General features: G+C 36.7%; 1 protein-coding gene across 1 annotated transcript in view; it reads left to right on the top strand.

The window, feature by feature from the left end:
• Positions 1 to 26,162, top strand: part of LOC150080120 (cell adhesion molecule Dscam1-like) — a 328,057-nt gene that overhangs the window by 257,254 nt on the left and 44,641 nt on the right. Inside the window, exon 3 of the mRNA XM_090382099.1 lies at positions 24,137 to 24,436. Coding sequence (XP_090238225.1) covers positions 24,137 to 24,436 — 300 coding nt within the window. The remainder of the gene's footprint in view (positions 1 to 24,136; positions 24,437 to 26,162) is intronic.

The raw sequence follows: 26,162 nt of genomic DNA, 5'->3' as shown, positions 1-26,162 counted from the left end.
TATTAAACCATGCTTTCTCTTTTATGAACATTTACTTTTCATTTTTACAGTACATGTAAATATTACCTAAACATGGCGAAGTTCTCATTGTTCCAGTAAATTAAATTGTCCCAGATCTAGTCACGTTACCCCATTACCCTGTTTTCATTCCATACCAACTTCTATAATATTTACTACGATACTTCTGAACTAATATTTTGTATTATTACGAGTTAATGCGATTCTAGACGCTGTTAGTGCTTAATAGCAAATATTGCATTAGTTAATGGTTACGATTCTGTCTTGGCCATCCTCTCTGGAACACGATTGTTATGCAATAGTTTATTCTAATTTGCGATTCTATGCAGTCCGATTTAAATGCAATTATTATAGAGTAGTTTAACTGTTGAATTTGATTTTCTGGAGTACAATTTAGGTGCGGATAACGTGAGCACTCCCCCATGCAAATGAAGATAATTGCTTGAACATGTTCATTGTCACACCGAGTATTGAGATTAACGGGTAAAATCTAATGAATTTCAAAAGAGGCAAATGATTGGCTGACATTGTCTAGAAAGTTTGGTAGACAGGCATCCTTAGTATCGAACATTTCCAGGATAATCATTGTAGGATATTGTAGAATAGTGCACCCTTCCCCTTCTTAATAAAGTTCATCCGAATAGATCAAATGATTCGTTTAGTACTAACAGTAGATCATAATAGTTGTAGTTCAATTAGAATAATCCTCTGTGGCAAGAAAATGGCCGTATCCTTCGCTTGGATGGATCCAGGTTCGAATCTGACTGAATGAGCCAGTCTCTAACATGGTTTCTGCCTCGATTTTGTCATCCCACAAACAGAGGTAGATTGAATGACCTTGGACAAATCCAAGACATTGATTACTCACAACCTCAGTTGTTTCATCAACCCTCACCTATTCGGGAGGAACAGCACAACTGGTCTTAATAAGGTCTTGATTCGAACTGGCCTGAGTGAACCGGTTTGAAACAGGGGTTTTGTCTGAGATTTTGCCATTCCAAAAATGGACAGACAGACTGAATGGCCTTAGACAAAAGTAAGACATTGACAGAGACGCAGACACTTTTAAATTCTTTTATTTTTTTTAATTGTTTTTCGGACTCTAAGAAGAAGAAAATCACTGTAAAACAACTGAACTGGAAATTGGTGTTTTACGCACGTCTACGTACATTTTAAAAACGTGTCATTGGGAGCTTTTTTCATGCTTTTGCCTTTAATGATCAATACTTAAGCTTTTCATAAATGATATCAAAGAATAATATCAAAAGCAACCTCTTCCATTAAGCGATTTAAGTTGATGGAATTAGGAAGATTTGCGCGCTAAGCCCTGTTTTCTGTTTGCTGCAGACGCCAACGTGACTAAAAATGTTAGCAGTGAATGCAATAGAAGGACAAATGCTGCAATGTTGATGAACCAAAGCTGTACTAAAGATGAACCAAAGCTTATTAAATGAAGAGAAAATTTATTCAGCTTATCTAAACACTTTACCGATATATAAAGGATGGGGGAAAGCACTAAAACCTAACGACATCACGTTTTGTTTACAGTAAAATCAATAGGTTTGTAAATATCATCCACCGGGAACTAATTTTTAAATCAGGAATTTAAAAATATTATTAAAAGGAAATTTTTAATTTGATTTATCTCTGAAGAAATACGGGTTTTATTGATATCTTTTGAGTATTAAAGCATAGTAGAAGCGTAGTAGAAGCAGAGCAGAGAATTTGGTCGGTATTTATTTATATTACAAACATTCTTAACAGAAAGAATTTATTACCAGTACATACTTCCACCCTTTTTTTCCCCTCTGTGGGCGATCGATTGTGGGGATGTGTAAGCTGGATTAATTCGCGCATTCTATAATTCCGTTGATGGCATCGCCTACTTGTCAACATAGGTAGAAGTAATGGGGCCATGCCTGTACCACAGTGCATCCCTCTTTCTCTTAGATCACCTTCAGTACAATAATGAATTCCCCATCGTGTTTATGTTGACTACATCGATCCAATTTCAGATCACTTTAAATATCTATAATATTTAATCGTGGTCAGTTTATGAAATATCACCTGGACTTGATTTACCCAGTCTTGGATAGCCATTAATAAACCGAATGCTGGATGTGGTATGAACTTTAATGGTGTTACAAAGTATCGCTGGTGGACACTGGAATTGAATCCAATAAGGTTAAGGGGCCGTCTACTCATTGGAAATGAACGACTGGACTCACGTGTCAGTTGCTTGGTATGGAAACTCAAACAACACGAAATCGTCTTTGGTGAAGACGTCATTAATCCAACCACAACGTTGTTGAATCCATTTCAAGCAAGTTCTGTTGACATATTATTGTGTGTTAAGCGCCAAAACAACTAAGGTTATGGGGTGTTAGTGTACATACAAGACAAAACCATGCAACCCTTGCCCGACTAATTCAGCCACGGTGTGAAAAAAGTCCATAAAAATTCCTCGCGTCATTGACGGGATTCGAACTCACCTTAAAATACTTACATCTATGATAGTGATGTGTTTAAACTTTGATGTCACGTTTGTTGATGATACATTGGTTAATATTAGTAATTTGGATACGCTACTTTTTTAAGAATATCTAAATAAACCAAGCAGATAGGCCAAAAAATACCAATTACGATTTAACATTGATAAATGGAAGGTATTAATTTGGGTAGCAGTAATTCCCGGAATAATATACCAATATACCATTAATATACCAATTTCAAATAGAATGTGAAAGGATCTAGGGTAATTGTACAGTCCAAAATGAAAATCTCTGAGCAGTTCAAACAGATGCTAGAACAGTCCATGAAGTTGTCAATGATTACACAGGAATTTAACCAGCAGAAACAGGTGATTATAAGGCAGTGAGACTGCAGTGCTCCCTGGTGTCAAGCATCAATGGCTATATCAATAGTCTAAATCAAACAGAGATTGAAGGCGAAAAGATTGAACAAAGCGACTCATACAAAGGTCACATACAATCTATTTTTATTTTATTTTTTATAATTTTCTAAATAGTTAATACTTTCACTAAACACTGCGAATAGAAGGTATTGAACAAAACAGATTCAATTTTCCTATTGAACCTGTTTTGTTCATATTTATATAGCTATTTGCTTATTTTACTCAATTGATATCCATGTCCACCATTCCATTAGGTATAGACTCTCAATGGTTGGTATACTTTGTATAGAAATTTCGGAGTAATAAAGTGATAGTTGAAAGAACTTTCCTTCCTTCCTTCGTATCAGTGCAATATATGGAAGTGGGCCATCAAAGTTACCATATACTGCAAGTTTCCACTACACAACACTATTTGGATAGCCTGTGTGATATGTATGAAAAAAAGAAATAATTTCCGGATTGGTTAATTTTGTTAGTTGATTTTCAATTTTACTGAAGTTTGAGGTTTGACAATTTTTTAATTAAGTATAAAATTTCATAAAAAAAACAGCCGCTGGGAATCGAGTTATTATGCGGACGGACAGACAGAGATAATAATTATCGGATTTCTATTAGTTCGACTGTAATGAAAATTTGTGATGCTTCGACACTGTGAGTAGAATTGTTACATGCGTACGGACGGACGGATATATGCTAACGCACCTAATTCCCAACAATGATTGATAGTTTTCGTTATCATTCATTGTGGAGATATTTGCATGCATATGGACTCCCGTTTCAGCTGGAATCTGCGTAAAGTTAGTTTTAATGAACTAAAAACTTCCTTAGATAGATAGATGGAAAATATTTGGATTTCGAAGCCAAAGATTAATAGTCTTTCAAATATCGCAAATATACATTCTTGAGGTATCTTAGTGCAAGTCTGGTAACCTTATGCTGTTTGAGTGGCAGTGTTAATCTTTAATGCTAATTTTAAGTTTCCTCTTAATTTTAATTTTCCACTGGACGATTGCTGTAATGAGTTGCTCACAGCGCAAGTCAAAAGTTTAAAAAGTTTTGCGGTCATTAAGAAGTAATTATCAATGATACACACTTGTAATTATCGGAAACATACAGGCACAGTTATAAAGTACTTGCTTTGGTAATCGTTTAATCAAACTTCAGCTCGCTTTAGCTACTTATGTAGGGTAAGTGGAGGGGGGTAGGGTAGAGGAAGAATCGAGTAGGGCAGAGGAAATCGATTCTAAATATACTCCGGCCTGCATCTAATGCCGAAGCTACTAAACAATTTTTCTCGTCGTGTCATCGTAAGATTGTCACAAGTGACACATTTCTGTGACGTCTAATAGCACAAGGGACAATTTTCCTAAATGGAACCCTAACCGATTTTCTAATTAAGAAACACTCAAGACGACTTCAAGGACAAAAGAGTAAATGCACTTATCTCATTACAAACAAAGTTTATTTGTGTGGCATAAGGAAACCCAGTTATTGTACTTCCATTTCAAGTTTTTCAACGAAAAATCTGAGAAAGGAGGTGAAGAATCTCCAGGTAAGTCCACTTACACTGCCCAGCCGAAATATTAGACATCCTATCCGATTTGCATCGACGTGGTGCAAAGGGTGCCGCTCCCCTACCCTCTCTGGGAAGTGCGAAAAAAATTCAAATAACGAGTTGAGCAAATTTGAGGCTATTTTTACGTGGGTGGTTGATATAACCGCCCGCGTAACGTTTCAGTGTGGTTGTTCGTTTACAAGTTACCTTTTTTGCTTTTCTTTTTTTTAAATGGAAGCATCTTTGAATACTTGGTTTAAACAATACAATTATTGAGTTTCCTCACTGGCAAAAATGTTGTTAGACTTCTCAAAACCTTCAATGAATTCTGATTTCGCCACTGTGGACCGGAAAAGAAGGGACATCCTAAAGAATTGCCCCATAAAACATTTCCACATCCAAAAATTTCATCAAAGTTCAAATCAGCCAAGTAAAGCGACTGTGGACCATAATCAATTCAGCCCGGTACAACCAGACTTGAATAAGCTCAAAAAAGAATCAGTAGGGTAATGCCTTGCAATGCACAGCAACGTTGGTTCAACATGACCACCTGCGACCTCATTGTAGCCATGGGCAGGGTTTTTGATTCTGGGATCTGAAGGATCCTCCTTTTATATCAGATTTGGCCCAAAGCTTGAAGAATGTTTCCGATGCAACTGATGTGGACAACATACAAAAACTTGCTAAGTGTTGGACGAAATGTAACGAGTTTGGTTGGACATTTCAAAAGAATAATACCTAACAAATTAATTTTATATACTAGTGTACAATGCAGAACTTGGTCTAGGCTTTGATTGTCTTGGGCACTATGAAATTACCTAGAATTCACCATATATTTTTCGTGATATTTTAAATTTTACGTTCATATCTAACTTTTGAAGACTTGTATATACGTATTTATAACTTAAGCATAGTTCACCTCTCTCTCTCTCTCTCTCTTACCGTTTCAAGGAAAGGTTCTATTACCAGCTAAGTCATGGGGGCAGAGCCAAACAGATTACAGTATTACCTCCAACCCATCAGTTTGAAAGGATATAGAAATGGAAGAGTTGAGACTCACCATACGTATTTGGCAGATTTTCTTTGAAATGGTGTTACTCTGATTTTAGTGATCTAACATAATTATCTCCTTCTGTAAAAAAAAATAGGGAAGGATAGGCTTAAACCCTTTTCAGATTGTGAACTTTTTTATTCGTTAGTGGAATGAATAATGCGGAATTGGTTTCTGTATGGACAGATCTTCAAGTGAGATTTATCGCGTGAATCCAATTTTTGTTATAAAAATAATAAAAAATAAATAAAGTTTAAGTATGTGCCCACATCACAAAGAATATATTATTTCTGTATGTGTGCGAGCGATATGTCGACATCCAAATGCATTGCAAGCTTGGACGCTTTGGTTTGCAGTTCAAAATCAAACGTATAATTTGCATAGACCATCCATTTAGAAATGATACTTCTTTCCAGAAGAAGAAGCAAAGGAATTTTGTAGGCGGCAATATAAATAAATAATATATTTATTTTTTGAACAGAAAAAGTTCGTATTTTGGTCACAAGTTTGAAACTTAGCATTTGCTTTTGTGCTGGCTAACCTAGTCTTCTGCTAAATCAGAAAAACGACCTGCCACTTGAAAATATGGCTTACATTTGTCTTCCTTCCACATTTGACTCTTTCTGTATGCATAAAGAAAGATATAAATGGTGTTCTACCATCGACATTCATATTTTAAGTTGTATTGCTTATATACGTGCCTATCTGGGGAATTTTTGGAGAGCAAGAAAGGTGGTAGTTGTGACACCAGGAGGAGCTGGCTATTATGGATATAAAAAAAAAAAAAATGCTGCGGAGACAGCCGTGCAAGAAACTAGTTACTATATATCTTCTTAGTCACGTTATCCCTTTGTTCCTTTTTTTTCTTTCTTTTTTTCATTTCATAGTCTCGAATTAAGATAACGTAGTTGTTATAAGTGGACATCCCCGAAACAGTCGTCAGCTTGTATGGATGTATGGTGTTCACCCAGCTACGGTATTTTATTACTCCAGTTATATCAGAGCTTTCATCTGTCTCGTTGAACATGTCGGTGTGTGTGCCGGGGTATACTCACCCGTCGGCAATTGCGGGAGAAGTAAGGCAAACATAACTGCAGTTGTGTCGGATGTAAATGTAGTTGCTGTTGCCTCGGAATGATTTCATTATTGAGTACAAAGATCTGACAGGGTTTTGCTGAGATGGAAGTTTTAATAACGAGTCTTTTAGGTACGTTACAAAAATAACGTTTGCAGATCTCATCATTACATTAAATATGAATCTGGTGATTGTCTTTTCAAGTGGAAACTCTTCGTTGTTGAAGAGTAGTGGAGCGTATTCTTTGCCGCTGCTGACAGAACTCATTTGTCCAATTCATATCAGCTTTCTGAAATCGAGACGAAGCATTTTTTCTTTTCTTTTCTTTTTAATAAAGGCTGAAACGTGTGCAGCTTTTAACCTGATAAACTCTGCTCAAAAGAACTTAAAATAGCTGACATTAAATTCACTACACGTGAATTATCTATAAATAATAAAATAAAAAAAAGTAATTCATTTGATATTATTAAGAAAGAAAGTCTGGATAACACCAAGATTAATATAAGATAAAACATAAAATGTGTGTAATTAAATAAAGATTTCTTTTATTACATTGTCCGATTTTCTAATAAATCAGACAATGGAGCGCAGCAGGCAAGCAGACGTGAATTGGCTGCATAAGTTAATGGCCACTTTATCCGTCAGGGGGCTCTGCTTACGCATTAAAACTTGTTTGATGTTTATTTATCTCGCGTCGTGATCATCGTTTGTCAGCTTTAGAGATTTTAAATTAAGTAAATTCATTGCATAGATGTGGACTAAATTTATTGCCCCAAGTCTATGCAAATATTATTATATCAATTATTCAATATATTGATTTTTGATAACCCACGATAATTAAATAAATCGTAATTATTGGAGACCGGAAGTAAATGTTTGTAAAAAATCTTTTGCAGTAAACATCTACATCGCAAAACATTCACGATTTAAAAAATTATATTACTAAATATTATTTATTTTTTAGCATGTGACGCTGTACATGAATTAATATATATATATTTTTTAAATCTATTGGTTTTTAATTAGTTTTTCAGAGATCGAATTCAGTGAAGACTTACAATAGCTTACAGTACCATTTTAAGGGGGGGGATGATCTGAATGAATTTTAAAATAGAATGCTACGTGTCTGTAATTAAAGATGATTTAGAAGTGTACACAATTATGCAACTAAGTACAACGAAAAACAAATATATATATATGAATTTGGTTCAATAGAGGAACCAATAAATTCACAGCTTGAAGATATATTAAAATAACATTTCACTTCGCCCTCCATCCCTGCCTTCTTGATTTACTGTATCAATTTTCAAACTAAGTTTCGCTGTTGTTTTGCGTATTTAAAGTGCCGGAATGTTTCCTTTTACTGCTTACTCAATATATCTGTCACCATTACCGGTCGTCCTCCCTTCCATAGAATGCATAGTCCAGCTGCTCGCTTACAAGTTTCTTCGATATCACGTTCAGTCGTTTGGCTGTGCCTCTAGCAAATTTTATTTCTTCAAGAAACGTGTTTAAGAACTTTTTCCCCATACAAAACAAGTAGTAGAATTAAAAAGAAAACCAAAAAACTTTGCAGTTCTATTTACTGTTTTTGTAGCCTTAAACCAGACTGTGTTTGTGATAGTATTTGCTCGTACACACACAAGGGGGGAGAAGAAGGTAGGGGGGGAGAGCGATCTAGTAGACGAATTAAAGGATAGAGAGGACTTTATCTTATCTGCCAGCACATTAAGTCCTCCACTTCGCCTCTGGTATGTGGTAGTGCAGTTGCAGACCACGAAATAGGGCACGGAACACTAGAGGGTATACTCATGACCTCGACCGGCGCCGAGGGTCATGTCATGCCAGATAATGAAAAATCTTAGCTAAGGTCTATAAAGGGCAGTGGCAGTAGGAAGGAAACATGAAGTTCATCGTTTCCTAGCGGGATACACTGACTACACCACCTGTATGTGTGTGTGGGTCTGCATGTCTTGTTGAAGTGGTGGTACAGGTTACCAAGAGATTACCAAGCCTGCGGCGCTCATGTTCTTCAACGCAAGAGGGGGGAGGATTGAAGAAGGAAAAAGAAAAACTGCCTAAAGGTCTCGTGTGTTTTCTTTTTTTTTTTTTCATTCCAGTAGAAAATTGTTAGAAAATTATATGTTGTGCGCATGTCCCGAGGCCAGCTTAAGTCTCCGTTTGTATGATTTAGAAAGTGGTTATCCTTAGAGGTAGTACATTTCTCGAGTGTACTTCACCTGGATGTTTAATACCTATCCATGTATCTTTTATTATTGCTACTTGCAGAGCAATAGAAAGGTGACATCGATGATAATCAAATAGCATGAAATAAATTAAGTACTCTTTTAGCCTTGTAGTATAAGGAAGAAAACAAAAAGCAAATTACAGTTCCTCGCTACTCTCCCACCTCCAGAAACCTCATCAAAGAACAAATCACATTATTGCTCTTGCTTTTGTTATTAGTAATTTTATTTCACTGCTCTGGTCTTGCATTTCTTCAACACTGATTGCCTTCGTATTCTTATTAAGTATGATTGATACCTGTTTTCTTTTTATATTACAAGTAAAATTTTTCCCCTCTTAGTTTACATACTTAAATAGCCTGTCGATCTTATCTAGTGAACGTGCTTCTCCATTCACTTCGTTAACAATTCTCAAAAATCTGCAAAATTAATTTACTTTTTTTAAATCTCTCAATAAGTTTAGCAAGTCATTTGGACAGTAGGTTTTTTTCTTTTTTGAAACAGGAAAAATATCTGGAAGCAAAAATTCGGTGGAAATTGTGGCACCTGTTTTAACACCCACCAATTAAATTTCCAGCAAGTTTTCCTTTCGCCAAAATCAGTTTTTATAGAGTACAATATCTCCTGATGGATATGCTAAATTCAAAAACTAAGAATTCAAGGATAATTATCTCAATTTTTTTGAAAAGCATTTGACAATAAACCTAAAGGTGTGGTGTGCTAAATAAAATTAGCTTCTAGTACTCGGTCCTGGTCTTCAATGAGAGTAGAATGAACCCCATGATAGATAATCGAACAGTAAAGTTTGTGAATTTTATTAAATGAGGCTGCCGTAGCCGAATGGTCAGTCGTGCGGTTGCATAAGTACACGGGCCTTGAGTTACCGGCGTTCAAGCCCATGACTGCTAAATACGGTGCTGTTTCTTGTATTCTCTCTTCCTTGTGAAATCCTCTGACAGTGTGGTCGTTCCGGAGTATAAACAGAAGATTGTTATTATTATAAATTAAAACGTTTAATGCGTCAGTCTTACCTAAAAGTAAAACAGAATTTTGAGATTCAAACGAACCTCAAAATGCTATTTTACTTTTATGTAAGACGTTTTTGTTATTTTCAGGGCGAACAACATTTCAGGTTGGTTTTGAGTTATAATCAGAATGAAAAGAGAGGGAACGGATGGAAAATTTTCGCTAAAAGAAAGGAAAAGTTCTACTGCGTATTCTTTACAGCTGGAGAAATCAACCTCTGCTGCAAAGCCTACTCTACATGATGCCCTCTCAGCGTATTAAATCTTCCCACAGGAACAACAAAAATTTTTTTGTTCAATTGACTCCGTGCATTTGTTGCGTATATATTCTGTTTAAATGTCCTGATTGCAAAATATTCAAGGGTTTCTAAATGGTGGTTTTGATAGTCGTGATATCCCTTATCATAAACTCCAAGAAATGTTTGTGAAAGTATCACGTGAGAAGGGGTAACACCGCACTACTAGCTTCAGGTTATCTACCTGAAATCTGGAGCTACCCCAAGAGGGTAGCTCCAGATTTCAATCTTGATTTAGATGAATGTGAGTCTCACCAGAAAACCCGGTAACCATAATGTGCAAGCTGTTTATTGATAAAGGCTGCCCCAGTTAAATTTTATATGAATACTGTGATATTTACAGTGATAGATTGTAATAAATTTTCTCTGGAATATCAGACACAATATAAATCCGAAATGAAAACTCACATTATAAATAAAGCAAGAAATTGGCCAGAAAACACTCCTTAACAATAAACAGGAACCACAAGCACAATGAGAATCTGATTCATCTGAAAGCTTCAACAGCGGTCAAATTATGCAAGGATAAAACTCAAGCAATGATAAAGAATAAAATTATCCATTCTGCTTCCTTGCTATATTGCGCGAAAACACCAGTTGTGATAAGCATCAGATACTTCTGTTTGAACTTCTAAAAATTGTTTCGGGTGCATTTACTATTTCATTAGAATGGACTGACGGACGGCTCTGATGATCTTTCCACTGATCGAAAACGCTTGACATTCTTCGAACTGCGTAATAAAATGGCAATTACTATCTGTAGAAACTACGTCACAGCGAACATTAAAATGTGCACGAAATTTTCCTGAATACGACTCGTAGGAATTTCCAGTAGAACAGATAATTTTAACAACTACTACTTTAAATGTTCGACTTCATAAGATGCCATTTTGAATAGCAGCCAATGCAATGCTCGTAAAGCTATCAAGATTTAACACATGTGTAACATATATATATATATAGTGTAGAGTAATTACATTAAAATTTTATATTTCAGTTAATACTACTAATAATAATAATGTTTGTCCTGGGAATGCACTTTCCTTTAGTGTATTGGTTACAATCGCCGTCCATCCATCCTGTATGGAAAAGGTCTAGGTCTGAATATCATCTCGACGAAAGGAACTTTTAACGGCTTTTATTTTTTCACAAAGCGGGCGAGCTTTTCGGACTCGGGCAATGTTACGTGTTTTTGGTTTTTAGGCACATCAGCGACTTTGGCCATATTGCGCCAATATGTATTATATGTGTACAAATGTGTGTATTTGCCAACAAAATTGTATGTTGTGCGGTTTAAAAACCCAGAATAATCCCGATTGAACAGATCTTTGAAGATTCCTCCAATCTATGAAAGGGCTCTGGTTTTTTTGTCCAACAAACAGGCAAACCAGCACCACAACAACAACAACAAAATATTATTTGGTTGGTATTTGAAGGTCGTATTAAGCCCTGAAAATATTGTCTGCGTATTTTATGTGTCAACTATTATATTCGTGATTATACTTCATCTGTAGGCTCCTACAGATGAGGCATGGCAGCATAGTCAGTACAAATATTGCCCTCTGGTTTTTGAGATATCTGGGTTCGATTCCGTCAACGACAAGAGAAATATCTTACGTTTTCTTCAATCCAAGCAATAGTTAGCCGATTTATTCTGGCTCGTGAAAATAATTCTACAGATAAATAAAACATGCTGTATACGGATATGGGCACTTCCCCCCCCCCACCCGACTTATTGCATGGATAACTCCAACAGCCTTTCAGGAGTTGTGGGCATAAAGTTTATCATTTTGATAATTAAATTTTATTACGGTTGTTCTTGTTTAGGAGATTATGGGCGCATTGATTATATCAAAGTCAAGTGGTTCGCATAGTTTATCATGTATTTATTTGTAGGAGCGTAGTGATAGCTGAAAAACCGAAAGCTGCTCTTTATCTTTGTAGAGAACTCTAAAATTAAAAGGGAAAGATAATTAGTTTCACACAATTCTTGAAGCAGATTTATACCTTCCCCCGTATTAAATTCCATTGAGTACACCCCCTCTGCATGTTACTTTCATCAGCATATCATCCCTGTCATCTTCCAAGTCTTACATATGACCTTTTTTTAATAACTGGTAAATTAAACACATACACATTTATACTATAATTTACATTACGAATTTTTTTTGCCTATATTGTTTAAAAATTATATTTTTGTATTTTCCAATCCTCCTAGATCATAATCCCCCTTTTCAATTGGTTTAAGTACTTACCATTCGCGATTTTGACGCTCACTAATCCCCATGATCGGTAAGGTACACCTGTAATCAAATAAAACTTGAGGGGCACCCCTGGCACCCTTATACCTGTATTTCTGAGCCGAATTTATCAGCGTCCGATAACCAGAAAGCTGAAGTCGTAATTATTTATTTATATTATCGATTGTTTCTTCCCCCAACCCCATCCCACTCTTTGGAAACCTGATCGCTAGTTTATCCTAACCGTTCATTATCAAAAGAATGCAATTTCGGTTCATAAATATAAGAGTACTTTTTCCCGTTCTCAAAGATTAATTTATTCTTCTTCGTTGTATTCCATTCGATAGAGGGGCTGATATTCTCGCTAAATAGCTAAGAGCGAGGGAGGGATAATATGCACATAATTATCTGTTAGTCTGTCGGATCAAAATGAGGTGCTTTGGTTCTGTTATCTTTTAAATGAGAAAGAGGGATTCGAACGATGCCTCAACTTACCATTAATGAACGTTGGTGAAATGAAGTATCAGGGAAAGTGGTATATCTGTCTCTGATATGTAGGAAACTAATGGATATCTTTCTTATATTCAGGCCCACCAGATCTAAATATATTTGCATATGATTTGCATGCAAGGCTGTTTGCTTTCAGGTACGAAAGATTTTGTAATGTATTCATAAAAAGCATACTTCGTTAGGTGATCGCATTTGAATTGTAACAGATCTAATTAATCGTTTGGAGATGCAAAAAGGGTAAAATCTCAACAGCATGTGCAATCTAAACATTATCCTTTGCTATAGTTTTATGCATGAATTTCTAATGGCTATTTTTAAGCTTTTTTGTTTTTTGCCTTTAGCACTTACCCTACTTCTTGTTCAACTACATCGGTAATTGCAATTAACTATTACAAAGAAACGAGCCACTTCACAAAATGCAGAAGAACCTTTTTTTATGATTAATTTTAGCAGTAATAAGTTCCCTTCCTAGAACATTCCTTCGCTAAGAAAAATCGCAGAGGTTTTTAGATAGTATGAAACAAAAAATGAAGACAAAACCTTTCTTTTTAAATAAAGGACGAGAGCTAAGGAAAATGAACTCATTATATTACAATACTTGTATTAGTTTACAAGAGATTTATTTTCATTCTGAAGCATGAAGTCAGTGTCTTTCCCGCGAACGACCAAATGTCACCATTATGGATCACCGTAAACTTTTAAAGAAACTAGATGATTACTCACAAACACGACACACTTGGACGAAATGCTGCACCTTCTAGGTTTTGTAACTTCGATCACAGCTAATGTAATAGCCATTTCGTAGGACGAGAGTAAAAATTGATTAAAAACTGAAGTTCCTAGACGCCTACGGATGCAATACCGGTATTTCTTCACAGCAGTAATCAGTTAATAGCATTTCAAGAGTAACGATACTGAGGTTGCACTTTCTTTTGGTCCCACATCATGTTGGCATTTAAAAAGGGAATTTCATTCCTTCAATCAGCACATGACAACTAACATATCCGGTGCTCCAGCCAACACTATACTGTATATGGATAGCCTGTGTGATATGTGTGAAAAAAGATATATAATAATCTCCGACTTTCTGTCGGTCTAATTTTCAGCGAAATTTGCGCAAGGCTCGACAAATTATTCTAGGAAAAAGAAATAATAATTACCGATTTCTGTTGTTTCAATTTTAATGAAATTTGGGACGGTTTGATAAAATGAAATATAAAATTACATAAGATTCCATTAGGAGCGGTCGACAGATAGATGGACATAGTAAAGACAGTAGGCGCATTACGCATATATAACTGGCCTAAAAATAAATCTTACTTATAGTTGCTTGTATACTTGATTAGAGGGAAAAAACCAGTGCTATAGATAAATGGCAATATCACTTAAAAGTAGGATATAAAAGGCATGCACACAGTGACAAGTAGATAAACAGAATGGGATGAGAAAATGACTTTGATCTTACTATAGCTATGATAGTAAATTGTCACAAGTGGATGTGTCCATCCGCAGGGTAGCAGAAAGATCCAGACACCAAAAATGCATTGTTGGAAACATCGTACGCTAACGAAAAACAGAAGGCGATACGACCATTCATCCAATCTGGCTGGACCTTAATAACCGCCATAGCATATCGACGGCTGAAACTGAAATTGCAAAGGCACACTCAATGAACTGACTCAAGACACGGTTGATAAAGCGTAGGTGTAGCTCACAATGATCTGAGCTACGCTACACTAATGAATGTAGCATAGCTACATTCATTAGTATAGCTCAAATTCTTTAAAGAAATTGAGCACAATGCTCAGCTTTCTACCAGAAATTAGTAGAAAGTATTCCACATTGCATTGAAGTCAAGACCAATCCTATAGTTCGGGGGGAGAGAGAGAGAGAGAGAGAGATCCTTCGTTGGGATTTGAGGCCCATTTCAATCTGGGACCTGGGTGCGTTGCACCCTCTACACCTCTTAATGACCGGTTCTGATTAAAGCAGTAATTATGACCAAACATGTGCCAGCACGTTAATTTCTTTGAATACGTTTTGCTCACAACTGCAAGTGTCCCATAATTTTTGGTAGCATAATACATATTTATATATAGGATCATTACTCTCCAGCCATCCCACCCTAGATTTTCTTAAGATATTGCATGGAATCGCTTTCATGCAAACTTTTTGTTGTTTTTATTAAAGCACAGAACGATACACACTTTTGACATGAACGATAAAATGTTTGTTCACTCTCTACCGTGGAAAATTCTCTCAGCTTTAATTTTGACAAAGAGAGAGAGACTGCCAGTAGTTTTTAGAGAAATGGTAGCAATAACAAATTTTATTTCTCTTCTTTTTTGTTTTGCAATTTCTAAATAACGCCACCTTAAAATGAAACGAGAGAGAGGGCGCACAGTCGTGCAATTTTCAAGTAGGAACGTGAAATAGCCATTTTGATTACTTAAGTATTACTTGATTTACAAGGCGGAAAGTTATGACGTTTCGACTAAAATGGCAATCTTTTATTCTGCCACCTCTTCGTATGAACATACTAAAAAGCGTATTTTTAGCTGCTTGATTCGGTTTTGAGGCCAAATGACGCGGTGGGTCTTTTTAGGCTTAACCATTGGAAAAAGAGATCTGTTATTTTGTAACGCTACATATGCCGAAGGAATTGTAGTGTGCCACTTACTTGATAGTGCATTACTTATTGGAGATAGGAACCGCTTCTGAACTTGAATAACGGAAGGATGAGGGCAAAGTGAGATATAGTACAGCAGATCACTTATCTATATTGCACTACTGGTCGTAACGACCAGATGCGATTACCTTGGAGAATTATCTCACTAAAACAGCCCCATCCATTTGTTTCAGAAAAGCATTTTCGTGCTACACATAGGTTTTTCCATTACTTCATCCTGGCTATTTAATATCGATCCAATATCGATGCTCTCTGTCATAACCCTGAAAAAATAAAAAAATAATAAAAAGTATTGAGAAGAAAGACGTGTTGCGATGATTTACTTGATCACGTCATTCCCCCGAACCTTTTGAATAATGCAACGGTAGATGTCGAGCCAAGCACTGATCCCATCTTTTAGAAAACAAACTTTTCTCCCAAACTGATATTTAAAACAGGGTTAAAAACAAACAATGGTTGTTTGACATAAGTTTTCTTATCGGAAGAATTGGGAGGTGAAATCTGTGAACACTGTATGATGAATATGAATTGTAATCAATATACAAGTACAGCGAATTTCAAAAACGTATTTGTAATGGTGATTCACCATGTTGTTTGGAACTATGTCGTTGGTGGTATTTCTTGTCTTGGGTAACGGATGGAGGAAATTTTAAAAATTATGTCAACAGAAAGTATTGTGTTGTCTAGTTGTGGTATGAATAAAAAGAAATGCAGAAAACATAAGCTTTACAATTTTATTTGAAAATATAATATGAAAATTGTGCGTATAATGAATAAATGTGATACGTAAAAATAAAGTAATCCATTTGGTATTTGTAATTCAGAAAATAAAATCTTTAAACAGTATAATGAGAGCTAAACATAAACGAAGAATATAATATGATGGTGTAGAACTTTTTTTTACCGAAGTTTAAAGAATTTATTTAGAGTTTAAAGAATTTACCATTTCAAGAAAGACTAGAACTGGAGTCTAGTGCAACTCAGATAATTCTGACATAAGGTTCAAAGCTTCTTAAAGGTGCGTAGCCCCATCTCATAGCCGTCTTGAAGGTTTGTAGTCACCATCGTATGCCTATCGTGATGTGTGGAGGTCTCTCTCTCTCTCTCTCTCTCTCTCTCTCTCTCTCTCTCTCTGCAAATGAAAATATGTCGAGAATTGGACTATAAACTGAATCTTGACTTATCATAAACATCACATTCGCGAGTAAGTCCGACTGATATGTCCACAACAGTTAAAATGGGATTTTTTCTTCCTGCGATGAAGTGAAATCATGGATTATCTTTCATAGGGTCCCTCAGTCAATGAGATACAATTCGGCAGGAGATTTTCCATCCTGAGGTGATTGTTAACATGTAAGGGAATTTCTGTGCTCCATATTCCTAGATTGTCTGACAGTTAGAATCAGATATTGGTGATCTGCTGCTGTTATATGATCTGTGTCGATCCGGTGCAACTCTTTTTGGGACACTTCTCTTCTTGGAACTGTCGCCACAATTACAATATCACATTTGTATGAATATTCGAGACTCTTATGCATGTGATTGGTCTGTTTCCACGCTACCGACAACTGACAGTTTCAGCGAGTGTTGTTATAGCTTGTTCCGTCTTGCTGTTAAAGCCAGATAGCCGTCTGTTCTGGGTTGTAACTTTCGGGTGACCTTGGCCAGCCCTTCTTGTACAGGCAAATCGACCAGACAACATACAATTTATAGACACATTACATAAATGGACATAAAGAAGAAATTCTGGATGACTATTAAAATAATTTGAATTTTGAAAAGCTCTTCTTGTAATAGTACCTGTCTCTAAACTGCTTCCATAGTGCCGAGACGACACCGCGTGACACATTAAGCAAACGTGCCATCTCCGCCTGCGACTGTCCAACTTCAAGTCGTTCAACGGTTTGCCATCTTAAAATCAAAGGGGACAGACGATGATAAGACATCGTAGGATTCCGTCTTGCTGTTAGAGCCAGATAGCAGTCTGTTCTGATTGACACAGCCCTCAGACGACCTTGGCCAGCTCTTCTTGTAATGGTTCCTGTCTCCAAACTGACAAAGTATTTTATTTTATTAAAGTTTTGCGGGCTCCAGGGTTTCCCTTATCCGCCGCTAAAAGGTAACAGTATATATAGTGTACAATTTAAAGCAACTATAGACAATGATGATGATACATAAAGGCTATTTACAATGATGATGATACACCTGTCTCTAAACTGCTTCCATAGTTCCGAAGCGACGCTGCGTGACATTAAGCCAACGTGCTACCTCCACCTGCCCGGCTTCAAGTCGTCCAACGGTCCGCCATCCCAGAGAAACGAGCCAAGTTCGTATAGACCTATTGCCTGGTTTGGGTAAGGTCTATGAGAAAATGCTGATAGGAACGATAAACAATTATAATGAACAGAATCTTCCAATTTCAGGAAAATAGTTTGGCCTTACTTAAGGGAAAGGAACAGAAGATGCGTTAATGCGACTAAAAAACATAGTACAAGAGGCAAACGTTTAACCACATGATTGGAATCTCTATAAGTTTCCCTGATGCATTTTATGGCATCAGTTGAGAGAGTGTTCTAATGATGTTGAGGAAGGCTAAATGTTCCTTACAAATCTATAATGTAATTAAGATTACTTCAGATTCTTATTACATCTGTGGCAGTTAAGAACGAATATGAAGTAGTAATAATAAGAAGGATGTCCACAAAGATCTGTCTTTGGTCTACCAATATGGTCGATAGTATTACAAGATTTGGTGAGGAAAGAATTTCAGGATATCCACATGATTGCCTATGTACATTAGTTATAACTGTAGAAGGAGGATCGGGAGCAAAACTGGAAACAACAACAAATAGGTATTGTCAGAATTGAATGAATGATATAAACTACACAGATTCGCTTTTGGGGGAAAAAACAATTAATGTATACGCCGATAACAACTTACAGTGCACTAATATGGTTAGCAGAAAGAATGAAGGAAAGGGGTAAACGAAAGCTGTATTCAATACAAAGTTGGTACCAAAATGTTGGTAGCGTGTAGGACTGTATCTAATGACGCTTCATATTACAGCGGGGAAGCTGCCATTGGATTTGTTACTGGACTGCAAGACACTGTGCTATTATTTACGACGACGGAACCCATATAAGTTGCTGTAAATAGAATTAAATCTAGAAAAAGATATGAAGCGGGAGAAAAGAAGAGTGTGGAACAAGTTGCTAGAGATTTGCCAAAATCGATGGGAGATTTCGAATAAAAGAGAAATAACAAGAAAATTTTTACCAGATATGGGAAAGAATATAAGTTGTAAATGGTTTCAGACAGACTTATATAGTTTGTTGTTTTTCATGACGTGTCACGGATCTTTCTTTGAAAGGTTGAATAAGTTTGGATCAGTTCGGAGAATAAGATGTGTTTGTGGGGATGTGGAAATATACGAGCATGTTTTATACGATTGTGAAGAGTATGTGGACTAAAGGATTGAGTTGAAATGTAGTGTTCCAAGTATGAATAACAATGAGTAGAGGTTCAAATGGTTAAAACATATCAGGATTTCGTTTAAAGAATTTGCGACATAGATTTTTCAAAGAAGAAGGGGTTTATTAGAAAATGAGCAACAAAACGGATGAAATATAAATGGAACGGAAAAGAAAATAGAACGTAAGATAACAAAGCAAGCGTAGGATTAGAGGCAACTTCGTTCTGTAACTGGTGGGAGCTTGTCCTGGAACATCATACTCATCGCTCTCTGCATTTTGTATGATATTCGAAATTGTATATAGTATCAATCCAAGATGTTCATTTTGTAAGATATTGTACCTCACTTTGCATTTCCAGGTACTCGTCGCCCTCTGAATTTTGTATGATATTTGAAATTGTGGCAAAATTAAGTTGTATCAATCCAGGATGATCATTTTGTAATATATCGTACGTCACTTTGCATTTTCTATGACATTCTAAATTGTATCACATCTGTCTATAGAACTACTGTAGTTTGGTGGCGGTTGCCAAACGTTGGCGGTTGCCAAATGTTGGCGGCATAACCTATTTAAGTAAATAATAACAACATGCTTTCTTGTATATGTCACACAACATGGGACCTCTTGGTCCTAACGAAGTGGTCCGTTAGTGTGTGTCTGTGCGCACAGTGGTATCGTCACCGTCCTCTCCACACCGGGTGGAAAAGGCCCGGATTCCAATCCCATCGATGACATGAAGAACGTCATCGACGAGATTCGAACTTTAATGGGCTTTTTTCACTCCCTGGCTGAGTTAGTCGCTCTCAGTCGTAGATAACAAGGTTTTTCGTCCAGCAAAACAGGCAAATCGACCATAGAACACACGCAATTTAGGGTCATAATACACAATGAACAATGAATTTAATTATTCTCTTGGCCTAAAAATAATAGTTTAGTTGGTTTTTTTTTTTTTTTTTTTGGGTCAGTTAATTCATACTAATGAATTAAGAAACTACGCCGATGAGCCCAGCGAGTCGTTGTGCAAATCGAAGCAACTGCAGGTGAACTACGGCGCGTGCGCGAGTCGGGACAAGGTATAAAAAACACCTGATACTGAGCTCCGGTAATCAGTGTTATTCTTGTTCTTCAGATGGGAAAGGCAACGGAGTTTGACACAGGCCAAATTGTAATGGCCAGACGACTGGGTTAGAGCATATCCAAAAAAAAAAAAAAAAAAAAAACCCACCAAACTATTATATTTAGGCCACCTGAATAATTAAATTCATCTGCCGTGCTGTGTCTTATGTCTGTTAATTACGTGTGTTCTATGGTCGGTTTATCTGTTTTGCTGGACGAAAAACCCCAGTTTCTGGGATAAAACCTTGCTATCTACGCCTGAGACCGACTAGCTCAGCCACGGAGTTTTTTTTATTTTTGTTTATTAACACACAACTGTATATACATTCTCAAGATACATATTAATCAATTTATATACAAGATTTATATACAGATTTTATATACATACTCTTATATATGCTGTAGTCTTTCTGTACATTTGTTTGTGTGTGTCCTGATATGAAGGGTGGCTCCTAGACATAAGTCCATCTCCACCTATTACTCCTGTAAAAGCTCAGAACCTCTGCAAAACAGGCCTGAAAAAAGAGTGTTATGTCAGGCCATTTCGCCACGAGGGACTAACCAACACCTGGATCAACCATTCTCTGTGTGTGCTGTAATGCACAAATCCCGCACCTACCGAAGCCACGGAGTGAAAAAAGCCCAGCTGGTGGGGTGCTCACTGTCAGCCCTGGTTAGTACCTACAGAATGTGGTCCGAAAACCCACGAACCGCCGGCAAGGTGTTGGACGACCATGTCTCATCGATGCTCGAGGTGAGCGAAGGCTCTCCCGGATCGTACGTGGCAACAGAAGGGCGACTGTGGCGCAACTAGCCAGTAATTGGAATGCTGGTGAGGAAGTAATGTGTCACAACACACAGTACATCGAATCCTGCTGAAAACGGGGCTGCATAGCCGCAGGCCGCTCCGAGTGCCCATGCTAACCACGGTGTTCACGAGCGACAGCGCCTACAATGGGCACGCGAGCATCGAAACTGGACCTTGAGTGATCGGAAGAAGGTCGTCTGGTCCGATGAATCACGTTTCCCGTTGCACCATGTGGACGGCCGGGTATGTGTGCGTCGTTTATCTGGGGAAGTGATGGCGCCAGGATGCACCGTTGGACGAAAACAAGCCAGTGGTGGCGGTGTCATGCTTTGGGCGATGTTCTGCTGGGATGCCTTGGGTTCAGTCATCCATGTACCGTGCACTCTGATGTCTACCACCTACCTAAACATCAGCAGAGTACTGATTCCTTACTGGTAACACCTGGCTAGCCTCCACGTGGCGCGGTATGGGCAACGTCGGGTCCCATCAGGGGCCCGATGGCCAATAAGCCAGATGAACAATGGGCACAACAGACTACACTATACACGATCCTCTGGCTTGACAGGGTACTGTCACTCGATACAGAGAACACTGCGGAGATGGGAGAAATCCCAGGAGCCACTAAACCCTCAACATACCAAATACCTAAACATCATTGCTGACCAAGTACACCCTTTCATGGCAACGGCCTTCCACTCTGGCTGTAACATCTTTCAGCAAGATAATGCGCCATGCCACACCGCCGGATTGTTCGAGACTGGTTCGCGGAACATGGGGAAGACTTCCTGGTATTGCCTTGGTCTGCGCGGTAGTACAGTGGTATCGTCACCGTCCTCCCCTCACTTGGTGGAAAAGACCCGGGTTCGAATCTCTTCGATGACGCGAGGAACTTTAGTGGGCTTTTTTCACTCCGTGGCTGAGTTAGTCGGTCTCAGGCGTAGATAGCAAGGTTTTTTGCCGCAGAATCTTGGGTTTTTTTGTCCAGCAAACAGACAAATCGACCATCGAACACACGCAATTAACACACACAAGACACAGCACGGCAGATGAATTTAATTATTCAATAGTTTGGTTTTTTTTTTTTTTTTTTTTTGGTTTTGGTATTGCTCTGGCCTACAAATTCCCCAGACATCAATCCCATCGAGCATCTGTGGTTTGTATTGGAACAGCAACTCCGATCTGCGGCGTCTCAACCACGGACTTTACAGGAGTTAAAGGATCTGCTGGTTACATGTTGGTACTAGATACCACAAGACACTTTTAGAAATTTTGTAGCGTCCATGCCTCGCCAAGTACGAGCTGTTTTGGCTGCACGTGGAGGACCAACATCATATTAGGTATGTGGTCATAATGTTTGGGCTCAGCGGTGTATATTCGTTTTGAGTTCTGTTTGTTTGTAATGAATGCTTTACTGTATTAGATGCACCCTACTCACTTATACTGTAGTTCGTGGCTGGATCGCGTTATTATCATATATTGTAATAATGTTAAAAAACAGTGGCGTCATATGGGTTTTTGGGCTAGTTTTATGCTGTCCATGAAAGAAAGAATTGTCATTGAGAATTGTCAGAGAATTAAATTAGCTGGATTGATTTTGCGGTATATGTCTAAAGAATTTTTAAAACTCTTTCTTTTGGGATATTTTCGAAAAGGATGCCAGCAGTACAATAAAAAAGGACTTGAAATAAAGTCGAATAAATTAGAGAAGCAAAAAAATAATTGTTTGTTTTAACGCCAGAGCATTAAATGCGTATAATTTATGGTCGCTTTGCCTGTTTTTGTTAATGAAAAACTCGGTTACTGTGTACAAAGTTCATAAAAATCCTTCTCGTTTTAATGGGATTCGAATCCATCCCTTTATCACACATTGTAGAAGGATAACAATTTACATTTTTTAAATTTAGATTTCTTCATTGGAAGTTTTGGGGAAAGGATTTTTGTATTGAATCCCAGCTGCTTCATCCATTGCGCCTCGTTTTGCAAACTATTATCTAAAAACAGCAAACATCCATCCCAAATGTCCGATTGACAGTACCACTTATTGGTCCTAAAGCCCTTCTTGGTGCTAAAGCCAGTCATGACTGTGGTGTGACAAATAGAATTATTATTCTCAAATATTAAGCAAATTTTTTATCAACCGCTAAATTATTGCGGGAGTCTGTCAGAACAGTTTATTTGATTATACTGTATATGTATACATTTTTTTTTCTCTCTCTCTTATTATAATAATAATAAAAATTATTATTATTGTTTTCTTTACTTTTCTGTTGCCCGGCCACAAATCACACTTTGGGATATAAACATTATACTTTTCATGCGAATGATGGCGCTGTTATCGCCTGTTTCTGATGAAGTTTGTAAAATTCAAAAGATGAACACCCAATATAAATGAGAGGAAGGATGGCAGACTTCATATTTTATCATAAGACACTTAATTTCAAATAATTAATAGGAACATAATTTTATGCATATTAGCGTTTTATACTTCGGTAGTGCGAAACGAATTTTTATTCTGCCATTTTGTAATGTGATAAAATTTGTAAAGGAGGATTTAGCTATGCATTAGCTGCTTTGAAATATTCTGATTAAAAATTAAATCTACTTTTTAATTAAAGAATTCGAATTTTAAATGGGAAAATAATTATAATAATTATTAAAATTATAATTCCTTATAATTAATGTACACTGCTGTTTAAAAGTGATCATTGTAGTAAGGGATAGTACATTAACGTTACAATGAAATGTTCGTATGCTTCACGCTCCATGAATAAATAAATAAATGAAACACTGGCTATACAATATTATATAAATAGTTCATTGACTTCTTCACCGTAGGGAAGGGTAATTTAGGCTTCTCTAAAATCGCATTTTACCATTTTAGAGGTAGGTTTAAGGAGGGTACTTGTGAGATATTATGAAGTCTTTGGCTTTGTTACGTTAATGCAGCTTTATACAACTTCCATTGATTATTTTAGCTATTGTTTAAGGATCGCCTGAACAATATTTGAATTTGATTAATCACAATATTTTCTTGCTTTTTATTATCAGGTGTTATTGTTACATAAGCAACAAAAGTGTACTGGTAGTCTTAAAACAAGTATGGTTACTTTCTCTTGCAGTTCCACCTGGCGAACCTCGGATAACACCACCAGCACCTGTGGCTCGTGAAGCTGAACCGTTTGCTCTCACCTGCTCGAGCGAAGGAGGAAGTCCTGATCCTCGTATACGGTGGTACAAAGATGGTGCATTACTTCAGGGTCAGTTGCAAAAGGGAGGATCACGTGATCGTCCCACGTCGAGTGTTCTTACTGTTACCCCAAAAATGGAGGACGATGGCGCCATCTATCGGTGCGTTGTGTGGAATCGAGCTATGCGAGAAGAGATGAAACTGGAGACCAGTGTTACCTTGAGGGTTCACTGTAAGTATTTTTGATTTCCACTTTGCGAAAAGTTCAAAATAATATTTTAGAGAATTATTTTATAAATTTTCAAATAACATTTTTACATACCATAAAAATGTTGTATTATGACTAGTTCTTTCAGCAAACACGTTTGATGTTAAAAATGCTGTGATATGTGTCCTCTGCTTTACTTTAATTAGCATGTGACTTTGTGTTGGTTTGCCACCTCTTCAGATTTCATTCGGAGACTCTGAGTTTAAACGAATTTCTCAGTGCACTTAACACTTAATAGTGAATCCAGTAAAAAGGTGTAAAATGTAGACCATAATTTGTTCATTACCAAATTTTTGACACAACGATGTACCCTTAAAGAATTTAAAGCATCACTGTGGGATTGCATCAATATATCACTCAATAAGACATCACTATCTAAATACTTTTAAAGTATGGAGCATGGAATTAAGTTAAATATTACTTTTCATGTGGGGATACAACTTTAAAAAACAAAATACAGTAATCTCTCCCCGAATGCGGGTTTGATAACCACATTTTTGAGATAGCAAGTTTTATGTTTATATACCAAATGTTTACCCTTTAAGCACAGTGGTTCTCAAACTTTTGCCTCTCTAGTCATACTTGGAGTTTTCTCTAATCTTGTGGATGAAGGTTGCTACATACTAAAGTGCTTTGACACAATTTTGAAACCATTGCAGTCTACTTTTTTTCAATTTCATATCATATTGTTTTGCAAGTGGACATGTCTCTGTCTCTCTGTAAATTTTTATGTTTTTGATTAACATTTATGCTTTTCCCAGAACCATTTTGAACTTGTTTTCATAAGTTTAAAATAGGTAATGTTTTGAAGATTGCTGTGTTTAACTATGTTAACTGAAGGTGCAACTGGGATCACAATTGACATTTGGTATATCTGTTTGTGTGTCTTGTTCGATCACCATTTTATTATTGTATTATCAACCTTATCATCCTACTATTTAAATGGTATAATATTACAACAATAAAACAATTGAAAGTATCAGGTTATTTTCATTTGCTGTTATGTTATTAACTTCATTTTTTTCACTTGATTATGTAAGCATTTCTTCATTTTAATAGTGCACAACAATTATGCAACATAAAAAATGTTGCATAATTGCATATTATCGTTTGCAGGTTAAAGTTAGTTTAAGCATTCAGTGGGTGGCTAATGTGGCAGCTTGAAATGTCATGCAACCTTTCTTCCCACCTGCTCAGCTGAAATTAGCCTGATTTATGGTGTCACCATTCTTTAGGCTAAGTCATACTAACAGTAGTAAGTTGCTGTATTTTCTAGACTAGAGGTGGGCAACCTTTATAAATGGCAGGCAAAATAAAATGTCTGTGAGGTACACACAGGCCAGATTTTTTTTTAGCTTTCCATGATTTTTACAATTATGTTAAAACAGTGTATAATTAAAAAAATTGTCATAAACAGTTTTATGTTATTTATTGTAATATTTATAATTAACACATACATATAATTAATTTTATTAATAAGAAACACAAAATACATATTCAAGATAAAATTACAAAAATACAATTGTAGTAACAAAATACTAATACAATTCCACTAACAAAAATTGCAATATGCAATTTATTATATAAATTTTGAAAACGAATACAGGCCAGATTACACACATACTACGGCCCATTGGCTGAAGGTTTCCCAGCCCTGTTCTGGGCTATAAGATGAACCTAGGTTTCAGAA

This window comes from Mastigoproctus giganteus, chromosome 9 (assembly GCF_048544385.1).
Source record: "Mastigoproctus giganteus isolate SK-2022 chromosome 9, ASM4854438v1, whole genome shotgun sequence".
NCBI lineage: Eukaryota > Metazoa > Arthropoda > Arachnida > Uropygi > Thelyphonidae > Mastigoproctus > Mastigoproctus giganteus.
This window is presented reverse-complemented; position numbering and strand designations above follow the sequence as displayed.